Source organism: Erythrolamprus reginae, chromosome 3 (assembly GCF_031021105.1).
Source record: "Erythrolamprus reginae isolate rEryReg1 chromosome 3, rEryReg1.hap1, whole genome shotgun sequence".
NCBI lineage: Eukaryota > Metazoa > Chordata > Lepidosauria > Squamata > Dipsadidae > Erythrolamprus > Erythrolamprus reginae.
Window position 1 is genome coordinate 239,920,532 of NC_091952.1, and position 15,451 is coordinate 239,935,982.

The following is a 15,451-nucleotide window of genomic DNA, read 5'->3' on the forward strand; positions in this document are numbered from 1 at the left end:
AGAGACTTTGGCAAGCGGTCTCTCCGACGAGAACCGGAGCTCGTCGGAGAGACCTCTAGCCAAAGTCTCTGGCTTTCGGACACGTTGGGCGTTCGTTTGCATCTCGTGATTGACCGGGTGAAATAAAAGATCTAAAAATCCGGGTTGGGGAGACAAGGGGTTTTTAGATCTTTTATTTCACCCGGTCAATCACGTGATGCAAACAAACGCCCAACGCGTCCATCCTTCCAGAGGCGGCACGGTCTGCCTACTCGGGAGAGGCCACCGGGCAAAGATGCAGCCGGTCGCCTCTCGGCCACAAGCGGGGCGCTGCCTGCTGCTTCCCTTGCCTCGGCTTCCCCCACCTGCTCCTGCGGCGGCAGCGGGGCAGAGGCCCTGCCGGGACTCGCCCGGGCTCTCGCGGCCAAACAGGCGCGTGGCTCGCCTTCCTTTCCCACCCACGGCCCGGCATCGCCCGTGCGCCGCTGCCTTCGCGCCCGGCCTGCTTCTCGCCCAGCCGCCGGCGCTGACCATGCTGGGGACCCGGCGCGACCGGCTGCTCATTCTGCTGCTTCTCGGGGCGCTGCTCAGCGCCGATTTCTACTTCCACCTCTGGCCCCAAATGAGGCGGCGCCTCGGTCCGGCCACGGAGACGGCTGAGCCCCGCTGCTCCTGCCCCGCCGAAGAAGCCGCCGTCGCCGCCGGTCCAAAGCTCCGGACTCGGCCACCCGCCAACCTGAGCAGCCAGGCCCCCCCACTCCAAGCTGAGGAGGCTATTCGCGCACCCGCTCTACAGCACCCCCGAGAGGCCGGCCGAGAAGCTGCTCAACGGGCAGGAGGCGCTGCGTTACTACCGGCGGAAAATAGCCCGCTGGAAGAGGTGCGTGGGCCCGGACGTGGGGGGAAACGCGGCTCGGGCGCATAAGACCCGCGTTGGAAAAACCTGCTTGTCGCTGCGATGCCTTGCGGGGGCGGGGGTGAGGGAAGAGCGTGGGTGTTTTAAAAGGTCGCAGCCGGCCTGGGGGGCTTGCCAGCACCCCCCCCGCACCCCGAACCCGGGTGCGGGGGGTGCTGGCAAGCCCCCCAGGCCGGCTGCGACCTTTTAAAACAGCCGGAAAGCCGTTTTTTTGGGGGGGGGGTTTTGGTTGCACGGATTAATTGACTTTACATTGTTTCCTATGGGAAACAATGTTTCGTCTTACGAACCTTTCGTCTTACGAACCTCCTCCTTGCACCAATTAAGTTCGTATCATGAGGTATTACTGTATAAGTAAAAAACCAATTTAAAAACATCACTAAATTCACATGTATTATAAAAACCATACTTGTAACAATCAGTCTTAATTTCAGGCCTGTTGGAAAAGCCAGATTTTAACAGCTTTCGGGAGAACCAGGAGGGAGGAGATAATAATAATAATAATGATTATAATTTATTAGATTTGTATGCCGCCCCTTTCCACAGACTCGGGGCGGCTCACAATAACAATAGTAACAATGTAACAAATCTAATATTTAAAAAACATCTAAAACCCATCATTAAAACCATACAACACAAGCATACCATACATAAACTATATAAGTCGGGTGTGGGTGGGTGTCTCAATTTCCCCATGCCTGGCGATATAGGTGGGTCTTAAGAAATTTACAAAAGACAAGGAGGGTGGGGGCAGTTCTAATCTCTGGGGAGAGTTGATTCCAGAGGGCCTGGCTGCCAGAGAGAAGGCTCTTCCCCTGCGGCACGCCAGACGACATTGTTTAGTCGACGGGACCTGGAGAAGGCCAACTCTGTGGGACCTTATCGGCCGCTGGGATTCGTGCGGCAGAAGACGGTTCCGGGGGTATTCTGATCAGGTATTCTGATAATGCGAATCTCTGGGGACAGTTGGATTCCATAGGGTCGGAGCAGCCACAGAGAAGGCTCTTCCCCGAGGTCCTGCCAACCGACATTGTTTGGCGGACGAGACCTGGAGAAGGCCGACTCTGTGGGCCCTTACTGGCCGTAATGAGGTATGAGGGAGGAGGTGATCCCGTAAATAGTCCTGGCCCTGAGCCAGTTAGGGCTTTAAAGGTGATAACTAATGCCTTGAATTGTGCTTGGAGTCCGACTGGCAACCAATGCAGCTCACAAATCTACTTCAATATTAAATCAAATAAACTTGTCCAAGTACATTACCTCGTGCATGTATGGATCGACAAGAATTTCAAAGGGTCCAATAGCCAAAGAGATGTTAGATGCAGCAGTGGGTATGGGCAGCATGTAATGGAAAGTCTTCTTTCTCATATCGTGAGTGTACACAGTTTCCACTAAATCGCCATTTGAGATTGCCACCATTGTGGCATCGACGGTATATTCCAGTTTCCATGTACAGAGTTCTGAATACGAATCAACACAAGGAAACCAGAACCTAGAGAGAAAGTTGAAAAACCCCCCAGAAATAATTAGTCTTTGCCCAATAAAGAGAAGCCACAGTTGCATTAATAGATGCAATGAAGTCACTGAAGTCCACAGCTAAGTAATACAGTGATACCTCATCTTACAAACTTAATTGGTTCCAGGACGAGGTTCTTAAGGTGAAGAGATTGTAAGACGAAACAATGTTTCCCATAGGAATCAATGGAAAAGCGATTAATGCGTGCAAGCCCAAAATTCACCCCTTTTGCCAGCTGAAGTACCCATTTTTGTGCTGCTGGGATTCCCCTGAGGCTCCCCTCCATGGGAAACCCCACCTCCGGACTTCCGTTGCCAGCGAAGCACCCATTTTGCGCTGCTGGGATTCACCTTCTGGGATTCCCCTGTAGCATCACAAAAACATGGAAGTCTGGAGGTGGGGTTTCCCATGGAGGGTAGCCACAGGGGGATCCCAGCAGCACAAAAATGGGTGCTTCGCTGGCAATGGAATTCTGGAGGCGGGGCATCCAAGCGGTGGCGGTGGGTTTGTAAGGTGAAAATAGTTTGTAAGAAGAGGCAAAAAAATCTTAAACCCCGGGTTTGTATCTCGAAAAGTTTGTATGACGAGGCGTTTGTAAGACGAGGTATCACTGTAGTATAATTAGGACCAACAAAAATGTAAAAACTTGCACCCAGCAAGGGATTTTGTATTTCTTTCCCTAATTGTTAAGTTAAGTTGCACAGAGTTGGCCTTCTTCAAGTCCCATCAGCCAAACAAGGCCGACTGGTGAGCCTGCGGGGAAGAGCCTTCTCTATCGCGGCCCCGGTCCTCTGGAACCCATCCCCCCTTCATACCGCCCCCATTCTCCTTGCCTTCCAAAAGGCGTTAAAAACACATTTATGCCGGCAGGCCCGGGGCTGTGAACGATAGTTCTGCTCCGTCCAGCAGTCTGAATGAAGGATTATGGTTTTTATACTGGGTTTTTGTTTTTATTTTTCTAAATGTTTTAACTGTATTTGTATTACTTTTTATCATTGTCTATATTTTATTCTGAGAAGGCCGGCCTATAAATCTAATAAAAAATAATAATGTTAGGCTAATTTTTTAAAAATACTGTGAGACTTGTTAAGTTAGCCAGTTTTTGCGCTGCTGGGATTCTCCTGAGGCTCCCCTCCATGGGAAACACTACCTCTGGACTTCCGTGTTTTTGCGATGCTGCAGGGGAATCCCAGCAGCGCAAAAACAGGCACTTCACTGGCAATGGAAGTCTGGAGTTGGGGTTTCCCAGCAAGGGGAGCCTCAGCGAAATCGCAGCATCACAAAAACACGGAAGTCCGAAGGTGGGGTTTCGAGGCCTTCCGTGTTTTTGCGATGCTGCAATTTCCCATGGAGGGGAGCCTCAGGGGAATCCCAGCAGTGCAAAAACGGGCGCTTTGACTGGCAAAAGGGATGAGTTTTGGGCTTGCATGCATTAATCACTTTTCCATTGATTCCTATGGGAAACATTGTTTCGTCTTACAAACCTTTCACCTTACAAACCTCATCCCGAAACCAATTAAGTTCGTAAGACAAGGTATCACTGTATATATCATTTTCAGAGTAAAAGATGCACTTCCCAGTTGCCACTTGAAAAAAAAAAAAAGCACCTTTGGGACAACCGTGACCTTAATGACTGAGAATCTTCATGGACATTTAGGGAAGGAAGAGCATTCCTCTATTGGACTTTGGAGAAGAAACCCAAGAATGCCATAGACATCCAACAAAACAAAAAACTGAACAAATCAGTCTAGAGTTCTCACTTGAGACACAAATGACCAGAATCAAATTATTCTACTCTGAGCACATTATAGGAAGCATTAGCTGTCTGGAGAAGACTCCACTGTTGGGAAAGATGGAAGGATGGCCAGCAACAAGGTCGAAGGACTCAGGTGGAAGACCTCAAAGACCCAGGATAAGGACAGACTGTCATGGGAGAAAATCTATGTGATTGCTAAGAGCTGACAGCGACCTGATGGTGCACCATCAAATGAAAAGAAATAAATAGAAAAGAAAAATAAATGTATTGACTTACGTACCCAAGAACTTGACTTTCGCAAGCTCCTTAAAACCCACCTCTATTGTCAGGCATGGGGGAATTGAAATTTCCCTTCCCCCTAGGCTTATAGAATTTATACATGGTATGCTTGTATGCATGAGTGGTTCTTTAAATTGGGGTTCTTTTAGATTGTTTTTAATATTAGATTTGTTTACATTGTCTTTTTGTATTGTTGTTAGCCGCCCCGAGTCTTCGGAGAGGGGCGGCATAATAATAAATAAATAAATAAATAAATAAACAAACAAACAAACTATATAATGCTATCTTTGTTTTGAAAAATTGCAGTAATTCCTTGTCAATATATTCTTTTTTCTCATGCCTTAGAAATCCTTAAATAAAATGGGCTTGTTTCAACTCTTCCCCACATATACAAGAAAGAGAAATGCACACACACCAGGAAAATTACTTCTACCAGGAGAATTAGACAGCCCAAATCTCACCTTGTAGAGTTTTGATAACCGCAAGAGAAAACGTGGGCGCCTCTTTCCGCCAAGCTGCCTTCCACATTAGGTACCACAAAATGGAGTCCTCCTTTTGGCTGATCCAAAGAGAAGTTGATGTGTATCTTTAATGCTTTTAATTCTGTAGCAAAAACATAAAAAAAATGACCACTGCTTTAAAATGTATCTGTCTGTCTGTCTCTCTCTCAAACACACTGCTCAAAAATATAAAGGGAACACTTAAACAACACCATATAACTCCAAGTAAATCAAACTTCTGTGAAATCAAACTGTCCACCTAGGAAGCAATACTGATTGACAATCAATTTCACATGCTGTTGTGAACATTCAACTTTGTACAGAACAAAGTATTCAATGAGAATATTTCATTCATTCAGATCTAGGATGTGTTATTTGAGTGTTTCCTTTATTTTTGAGCAGTATATATCATCTATATCTATATATCTATATCATTTACCTACCTACCTACCTCCTACCTATCTACCTAACCTATCTATAAATCTTTGCTTTCAAGAAAATTCTGCATTTGAATTAACATATTTGGGAAGAGAAAAAGTAGGAATCCTAACTAAATCCTAAATCTATACAGGTAGTCCAGTTCATTTAGCGATCATTCAAAGTTACTAGGAAATAGAAAGGAAAAACAGGTTGGTTGCCAGGTGTCCAGATTTTGATCACGTGATTGTGGGGGGTGGCAACCATTCATTTAGTGACTGTTTGAAGTTACAGCAGGAGTGGGGGAGAAAAGGGACTGATGACAAATTTTCACACTTACAAATGCTGCAACATCCCTATGGTCAGGTGATCAAAATCCACCTGCTTGGCAAATGGCATGCATTTATGACAGTTGCACTCTCCTGGGGTCACGTGATTATCACTTCTAACTTTCCGAGCCAGCTTCTGACAAGCAAAGTCAATGGAGGAAGCCAGATTCATTTGTGATTTGCTTAAAAACTGTGGCAAAAAATATCATGATTGGGGGAAAAACTGCCTTGCTTAACAACAGGAATGTTGGGCTCAATTGTGTTCATAAATCAAGGACTACCTGGGGTTGAGAGTTGGGTGGCTATAGAAATTGAACGAACGAATGAAATCTAAATAAATAAAACAAACATTTATTCCACAAATCTGTAGGATCTCGTACTGTACCATCAGCATGCTTCCAAAGCTCTGATGGCACTTTAATACACAACTCTCCATTTCCAGCGTCTGGATCCACAGCGCTGACTGCAGCAGCATAGGCATTGGAAAAGTAGTTGAGATTTCGCCTGCAATATGAATGGGTGGATTATTTCAAGTTTTAGCAAAAATTGGATTAAGAAACGGCAATCCACATTTTGGAAGCAGCTCCTCCCAAAAAATAACAAAACAGCATTCCAAAGTCATAAATCCTCCAGAAATTACTATAGTTCTAAAACCATACATTCTTCTAACACCCTGAAAAAGCCATTCAATAATCACAGAATATGTGAAGTGTTTCAAGAAGACCCCAAGAAAACCATCATGTATTGTATATTCTCATAATATGGATTCAGCACATCGAGCAAGGCCATCCATCCATCCAACCCACCCATCCACCAGGATTACAGACATTCAATCACAATGCACTACAGTAATGGCAATAGCACTTAGATTTATATACCGCTTCATAGTGCTTTACAGCCCTCTTAAAGCAGTTTACAGAGTCAACATATTGCCCCCAACAATCTGGGTCCTCATTTTACCAACCTCGGAAGGATGGAAGGCTGAGTCAACCTTGAGCCTGGTGAGATTCAAAGTGCCAAACTTCTGGCAGTGAGTGATCAGCAACAGTAGTCTGTTTTACTGCAGTCTAAACATTGTGCCACCATGGCTCTTATAAAACATTAAAATGAATAAGGATCGTAAATTTAAAGTTCAATAAAAATAAAACTAATTGGGATGGAAAGGAAGGAAGGAAGCAAAATGTGTAGAAAGGAGATGGGGTGTTATCTACTCCTTTAGCCACCTCCAAAGTGCCTCAGCCCCATTGGGCCCCAGGCTAAATGGCAGAGCCATTGATTTCAAGGACTTTTGGAAGGCCAAAAGGGTAGGTTTGGCTATCATTTTGGCAGGCATGATGTTCCAGAGGGTGGGAGCCAGTGCAGAAAAGGCTCTACTTCTGGCCCCTGCAAGCTGAAAACGGCTAATCCCATCATGGAGTGCTTTAAAGGTGGTAATCAACACCTTTAATTGGATCCAGAATTTTTTTTAATCTACAAATATTTCAAGGCAGCAAACATATCCATCACATCGCCGTCCTCCTATTTCCCCCCCAATAATAGCAACCCTGTGAGGTGGGTTGAAAAGAGAGAATGCCTAGCCCAAATTCATCCAGGTGGCTTTCACAGTTAAGGCAAGCAGAACTACTTTTTAAAATTCTTCATTATTATTTTTGTTTTAGTTTTTTATTAAAAATATTTTAATTGGTTATTATACATTTAAAAACAACATAAACTGAAAACAAACAAACTGAAAAACAATAAGAAAGGAAGGAAGAATGCAATTTCCATAGTGCAATATAGGTGGTAAACATCATAAAAAGAAGAGTAATACAACAATTTGAAATTATACTTTCAATATATGGAGTTTGTACCTAGTAATTTGTCAATAAATACTCAGTATATGCTGTATGTTTTTGTTTGCTTATTTTCATCTTACCTTTTCCCTCTCAAAAAAACATGAACTTTAACTCTCAGCAGCCTCACACATTATGAAGGGTATTGGGAACGGCAATTCTATAGTATCTGGAGGGCAAAAAATTCCTCCCCTTCGTGTTCAACAAAACATGATTCAGAAAAGCTACCTAACTTGCATTAATAACAATACAATGTCTAAAATTGGAGAATCCTATTAAAAATTCTCTGTAATTTAAAAAATATTTCTAGCACCTGACATGAAACGTATGCTCATAACAACTAAATGGTCCAATTAAAGTTTTCTCTATAGCAAGTAATGACACAATGAACATCATGAATAAAAAGTATTAGACCTTGAATTTAATTTTAATGAATTCAGTTATGCTGTTTCAACTTTCCTAAAATATGATACAGTACAAAAAGTTTCTATTGGTAGTTATTACCAAACAGCAGCATTCCAAAACAATTCTGTTTAAAAGGCCTCTGTAGTTCTGAAATCCAATTTATATTTTGCCGTGAAAATCACTGATAATGACTGCAAGGACATTAATCAGTGTGACCCGTTACTTACTGTTTTGACTCACTGTGACAAACTTCCAGTGTTGGATCATTATATAAAAAAGCTGCTTCCAAATCATTGACTCTAACTCTATATATCCTGCATTGCTTACTGTTCAGTTTAATTCTATTCAGGTTTGCAACTATTGGAAATATTGTCAGCTCCACATAGCCCTACAAAAAAGATAAAAAGAAACCCCAATGTCAGATATATTTTATTATAATCAAAGTTGTTTGTTTTTTATAAAACCAAGATGTGCATAAATTAGTCTGTTCAACGAACAGATGGCTTGGATTGATTCAAACCCAAACAAAATTTGTGACATTTATGCAATGCTGATACATGCCCTTCATGGCATCAGACCAGAATATCTCCGGGACCGCCTTCTGCCGCACAAATCCCAGCGACCAGTTAGGTCCCACAGAGTTGGCCTTCTGTAGGTCCTGTCGACTAAACAATATCATTTGTCGGGACCCAGGGGAAGAGCCTTCTCTGTGGCGGCCCCGGCCCTCTGGAACCAACTCCCCCCAGAGATCAGAATTGCCCCCACCCTCCTTGCCTTTCGTCAACTTCTCAAAACTCACCTCTGCCGTCAGGCATGGGAGAATTGAAATATCTTCCCCAGGCCTATATAATTTATGTATGGTGTGTTGTGTGCATGTTTTTTAAATTATGGGTTTTTAACTTCGTATCATTAGATTTGTATTATACATTGTTTCTATCACTGCTGTGAGCCGCCCAGAGTCTACGGAGAAGGGCGGCATACAAACTAACTAACTAACTAACTAACTAACTAACCAACCAACCAACCAACCAACCAACCAACCAACCAACCAACCAACCAAACAAACAAACAAACAAACAAACAAACAAATAAATTTGCATCTGAGGTAAAATAGAGGGAGGGAGGGATAAGGCGATATTAGGAAAATTGAGGCCAGGTGGAAGCGGGTTTTAGTCTTGCCCCAACTTGCTTGATTGTTCACTCTGGCATTCTTTGGAATTTTGTTTCATAGCTAAAATTCACATCAAACTTTTCTGGATTTTCTTTCTTTTGTATCATTGGTGATCAAAAACTGTTGGCAGAGCTTCTAGAATGCAATGGTTTGCTTCCCGGGTCAAAGCCAAACATAAAAAAAAGAGTTCTCTGTCATCTGATTAATTTCCGTTTTCTCACTGATATTTCTAATATTATTTTCTGGAGTTGCATTCTCCTTTTCCAAAATGAAACACAGTCATTAAAATTGCAGTACACTTTTAATCAGTAACAGCACTCCATAATGTAATGCTGGCCACATGACAGTGGAAGTATCTTTGGACAGCTCCGGCTCAATGTGCCTTGAAATGAAAATCAACACCGTCCCCTATAGCTAGCAACAACTAATGGAGCAAAATCAACAGGGACTCCTTTTTTTGATCAGCTAATTGTCCAGAAGAAATGCGCTGCTATCTGGAAGAGTCTCCCATTCAGATAAATTTCCTATTTAGACTTATCAAAATAAAGAAAGCAGGAATGTAGAGAATGTAAACAAGCATTCATCCTAAAAGGACAGTGAGGGCTAGATATATGAAGAAATGCACATTTCCACTTGTGAGGCTTGGTAGTGCAAGGGAGCATGAATGGTCTGAGAAGATCAACTATAAATTCTGAACTATCATTTCCCAGTCCCCCAGTGAAGAGATTAAAGCCCATCTATTGTTTCATAAAGGTGAGTCTTAGAAGGAAAAGCATAGAGTATGTTGCTTCTCTTTTCAATTAACTTACATAATGACCTTAGCCCATTAAAAAAAAATCTACATGAGAAATATTCAAACTAAGATCTGGACTACTACTATGAAAAAAAGTCAAACAAAGAAAAAAATCAAACAAAGAATAATTAATGCAAATAGTATTAAATGAAATTATTTCTTTTTTTCACATCTTCTCTCTAAAGATGTCCTAAAAAAATTGAATGACAAAACAGAGATTTGAAACAAGATCAGACTACGACTTCAGATTTAGTGTTCTAAATTCTCTAATATTTTATTTATTTTAAAATATTTGTATACCGTAAAACTCCAGAAAACACAATACAACCACTAAACCCCAAAAATGTTTATGCTCATTGTATTGTAACAAATCAATAAAGTTATCTTATAGCCTAGCAAGATTTCTGAATCAGCAAATTGTGATTAAATCAAGAAAAATCATTAATGTGCCACATGTAAAGCCAATATAGCCATCTGTCTCCAGTCTATGACACAGGGCATTAATTCAGAGATATTTCCTTTGATGTTTTTTAACTGAGCCTATCTGAGATGAAAAAACTAAATTGCTCCCAATAGTGAAATAGGAATGGAGGGGAAGGAAGATGTGTTAGTAACCTATAGTCCTTTCTTAACATACTTACAACAACAGACTTTCTTTGAAAATTTATGCTGTTGATGCAAATCACCTGATGGGTTGTGCTGGGGGAAAAAAAGAAAATTCAAAATAAATAAAGATTTTGATAAACAGGTTAACATACATATTTAATATTCAGTAATAAAGACAAATTACTAGTTCATATTTTGAGTACGCTGTTCATAACATAATATTTGAAAAAGACTGTAAAACATTTCCTTGAAATGTTTCAGTTCAAGAGTGGCTATGGCTAAGTCTAGACAAAAAGTGTTTGCATTATACCTTATTTCACATTTCATGAAAGATATACTATGTGTAAATGTAAAATGCATTCAACCCTAACAGTATAAACATACTGAAATTTCATTTTCATCCACTAAAAACTGTTCAGAAATGTATGTTTAATACTGTGTTTCCCCCAAAATACAATCTACCCGAAAGTAATTCCTAGCTTAATTTTTTTACACGTGCCCCCAATATAACCCTTAACTCCAAAAAAAGCCCTAATTAGGACCCCACCTATTCCAGGATGCATGGCTAAAAATTAAGCTAGGTTGAGGATGGGGGGTAGAGCTGCCCTACCACTTAGCTTTGGACAGTTGCAGCCAGGTCTCACATACCCTGACACCCGCCTTGCCAGCCCATTTCTTTTGCAGCCGGCAAGTTCACCAAGGCGTTCCCGAAGGCCTTTGCAGATGCTAACAGATAGATCTGGAGCTCTGTTGTCGGCAACAGAGGCCTTCGAGAAAGCCTTGCCAGCCACAGAAGAAGTTCCTGAAAGCCTCTGACAGTGAAACGGAGGCCTGGGGCAATGTGTGCAAGTGAGATGAGTCAGTGAACAATACCCCCCCCCCCCCAAAATAAGACCTGGTACCTTTTATTGGTGCCAAAAAAGGAAGACAGGGTCCTATTTTCAGGAAAACGCGGTATGTTTTGAATTAGAAAGGTAAAGTGTTTCTCTGGCACCAAAAGCTTTCTCTTCTTACCAAATTTCAGATAAGAATTATGAGAATGTTAAAGGTTTCCAGATTTCAATTGTCTAGTTCACCACAAACATACATGTCATGCTTATTTCTCCCTAAATTTTCAATTGTCTCATCTTTCTTGACTGATCAGAGTAACTATACGTAGCAATCAATAATCCAGGTACAGACCTATGCTGAAATCAATGCAATACCTTGTAGAGAACTGGTGTGGAACCAAGAAACCTGTTAAATGTACAGGTAGTCCTCAAGTTACAATCACAATTGAGCTCCAAATTTCTGTTGTGAGGCACCTGCCAAGTTCATTTTGCTCCATCCTACCACCTTTTTTGCCAGTTATTCAGTGAATCACTGCAGTTGATAACATGGTTGTTAAATGAATAATTCATTTTGCTTGTCAGAAGATCACATGTCCTGAGACACTGCAACCATCAAGAGTCAATTGCCAAGCATCTCAATTTGGATCAAATGATCATGGGGATGCTACAAAGGTTTAAGTGTGAAAATTGTCATAAGGAACTTTTTTTAGTGCAGTTGTAACTCTTGTAAGTCAAGGACTATCTGTATTTATGTTCAGGCTACATTAGTCTAAGTAATTCATAAAACTCATACTACAAATTCAGTTCAAATTGTTTGTGAGAACATGCTGAACATTGCCTCTAGGCACAAAGTTATTTTTTGAGAAATAAAAAGCTATATCCCAGATATGGCATTGGTCCCTCCCACAAAGATGAATTCTATCTTATATGAAATTGACATTTATTCATTAAAATATAAGTTCAACAATTTTCTTTATTGTTTATATCAGTCTTCAACAAATAAGACATTGGACAATTCAATGATACTTTATGATACTTTAAAAAGGAAACTATAGTTAAGTATACTTATAATTTATAAGGTCTTGGGCTCTCAAATCCTTTGTCTCCTTTCTTTCTGTTCATGATGAAGGGAAGCATTAAATTTTGGTGAAAATCAAACACGTATGATCATCCCCTTTAGTAGTCGTTACAAAATTACTTTCAATTCTTCCTCTTTTGACAAGTTTTTTGTCAGTAAGCATTTTTGGCAAATCTCAAAACAACTCGAAGAAACATCCAGAGGTATCATCACCCATTTAAAAATAGAAAAATAAATGTAAAAAAAATGTGTATGATCAACTTAAGGAGTTATTTAAACATTTTTTTAAATCAGAAATTTAGTAACACTGATTCCTAAGATTCTGATATTTACACCTCATATTCAAGAATGTAATGTGAGGTAATTACAAAGCAAGGAATCATTTCTTCTTAAAAAAGCTTTCTCTTGTAGTTACAGAACAACAGATTTATAATGTTGTATTTAAAAGATTCATCTTATAAGTAGTTCTTAGCATCCAAATCAATCTGTTAAAATATTTTCTACAGCCATTTGGTTAGGCAATGCACAAGCTTCTCAAATTCTTCTTTATAACAGCAAGTTGTATCATATCACCAAATATTTCTAGGCTGAATCGTTAAGCACTGTTCACATCTGGAGAAAAAGACCCTAAAAGTAATCCTCATAGCTGAATTTATGTTCCAACTGCAAATCCAGTCAGAATCACTTTCAGGTAGTCTTACAATATTTCCAGATTTATTGCGTGGAGTCTTTCTATTATAAACCTGTCATCTTTAGCAACCATTTGGATTTGATCAGCAAGGGAGCATCTGATTTTGTAAGTAAAGGGAATGTCCAGCTGCCAAGTTTTCTCAAGATGGGTATCTTCTTAGGATCTCCAGGACAATTTCCTGAGGGGTTCGAAGCAAGTTTGGAGACTGCAATTCACAGCAAGTTTAGGCTGGTGAGAAGAAAATAAAATTCCAACGAAATGGGGCTACTGCCACACCGGATGAGGACGGCGGGTGTCTCCGACAGACAAGGAAGCTTCTTCGGAAAGGAAACGGCGGCCCGTCAGGAGAAGCGCTGAGAAAATCGAGCGGGAAACCCACAGGCGACTTCTGAAAGCAGCGGCGTTTAAGCCTCCAGGATAAAGTCGGAGGGACGTTTCCTATCGGGCAGCCGGCCGGCGAGAGAGTTCTCCGCGTACGTAAATCCACGGAGGTGAGCGATGCTTGACGGCTCTCCTTAAGCCGCTTAAACCCCTCGGCCGATCGGCGGCACTTTCCTTTCGTTAGACATGGGCGCCATATTCCCTGCGACTTTTGATCTTTCACCCCCGGGGGCAAAGGTGAAAATCTCACGTAGGCTTTCCCTGCAATTTATCGCCCTCTCGCTTTCAGTTCCGAAATCACAGCGCCTATAAGAGCGACGCGAAAGGGAATGACACATGCGCAGTAGTGAAACTGTTTCAAAGGAAGGTAGCGCGCATGCGCCCCGAACTAGGGAGTTCATTGGTCGTGGAGAAGGCTGCCGTGTTCCGCAATTGGCTGGGCGAAACGAATCGCGCTCAGCATTGTCGGGGAATTATTTCCCGCGTATTTTTGACGGCGGGAAATATTGCTTATGTCAGTTTAGGCATCTAACAAAGCAGCGAAGGAGCATCTGAAGACTTAACAGCTTTCAGTTCAATTAATCTTGAAGGCAGTATTTTAGGAAAGGGATTGAGTAACATCAATGCTATAAAGTTTATATTAATGGAAAGGGCTAAGAATAATTACAAGTATCTCTAGAATTATCTCTAGGATTCTTTATTGGCCAAGTGTGATTGGAAACACAAGAAATTTGACCTTAGTGCATATTTATTTATTTAGCCACCCCAAGTCAGCGGAGAGTGGTGGTATACAAATTAATAAATTATTATTATTATTATTATTTTGATTTATATACCGCCCCTCTCCGAGGACTTACAACATATAAAAAGAGCAATAAAACATAAACAGAGCAATAAAATAGTGTCAATACAATAAAATAATTATATTATTATAAAATAATCCAATAAAGTCCAATTAATTAAATTAGATAACTAATCTAAAATCCCCAATGGTATTAAAAAACCTATAGTGCCTGTTCTGCTGGTGTGCCCCAACCACCTGTACTTACAGGGTAATTAGTCCAAAAAGACACACACCACATGATAGGAAGGAAAACCAAAAGTCTTTATCAACAGAAAAGCAGAAAAAACTCCCTTTTTAAGGGAGACACATACAAGACACAGGTTAAATGCAATCCAATTTCTCACCCAGTAACTGGGAAATTGAGTCCAATTCCAATGTCCAGAAAGTCCACATAGTCTTGAACAGGGAAACAGCAAAACCACAAACTTGATGAAACTACTGAATCAGATAAACTTCCACGAGGCTAAACCAGCACACTGCTCTTATCTGTAGCATTAATTACAGCAGCCCCACCCAACCACAGGTGGCCTCACTTATCTCCTGTAATAATCCTTCAGTTGTTCTCTCTTATGCTTCACTCTAGGCATGAATGGGTCTGTCATATGTTCTTGCTCAGAATCCAGGGATGATAAGGATGATTGATCTCCTGGGCTGTCTGCCAAACTCCCCTCTTCCCTGTCACTCACGCTTCCTTGGTCAGAGGAGACAGATTCTATCGGGAGCAAAACAGGCCTATGGCATGTGGATGTTTCCCCCACCTCCACCTCCCTTGGGGCAGGAGCTGGGCCAGAGCTAACCACAACAGGTGCCCATTCAAACAGCAATCATACAAAACATTTGTCGACCAGAGGGCCAAGATCTAATCGCCCCAAGCCTGGCGGCATAAATGAGTCTTAAGTCTCTTGCGAAAGGTAAGGACGATGGGGGCAGTATGAATCTCTGGGGGGAGCTGATTCCAGAGGGCTGCCCCCCCACACACAGAGAAGGCTCTTCACCTGGGCCCCGCCAAGCGACATTGTCTAGTTGATGGGACGTGGAGGCGGCCAACTGGGACCTAACCAATTGCTGGGACTCATGGCGTATGCTCTCAGTGTACATAAAATAAAATATATAGAAAATATATAAGTAGTC

At 41.6% G+C, this 15,451-nt stretch overlaps 1 protein-coding gene across 1 annotated transcript in view; it reads right to left on the bottom strand.

Annotated features, from left to right (window-relative positions):
• TAF2 (TATA-box binding protein associated factor 2) overlaps positions 1-12,553 on the bottom strand; it is an 84,237-nt gene extending 71,684 nt beyond the window's left edge. Inside the window, exons 1-6 of the mRNA XM_070748238.1 lie at positions 12,395-12,553; positions 10,532-10,585; positions 8,154-8,314; positions 6,075-6,193; positions 4,905-5,046; positions 2,153-2,384 (exon numbers count right to left, since the gene is read on the bottom strand). Of these exons, the coding sequence (XP_070604339.1) occupies positions 2,153-2,384; positions 4,905-5,046; positions 6,075-6,193; positions 8,154-8,314; positions 10,532-10,585; positions 12,395-12,463 (777 nt within the window). The 5' untranslated portion in view covers positions 12,464-12,553. The remainder of the gene's footprint in view (positions 1-2,152; positions 2,385-4,904; positions 5,047-6,074; positions 6,194-8,153; positions 8,315-10,531; positions 10,586-12,394) is intronic.
• Between the last annotated feature and the right edge of the window lie 2,898 nt (positions 12,554-15,451).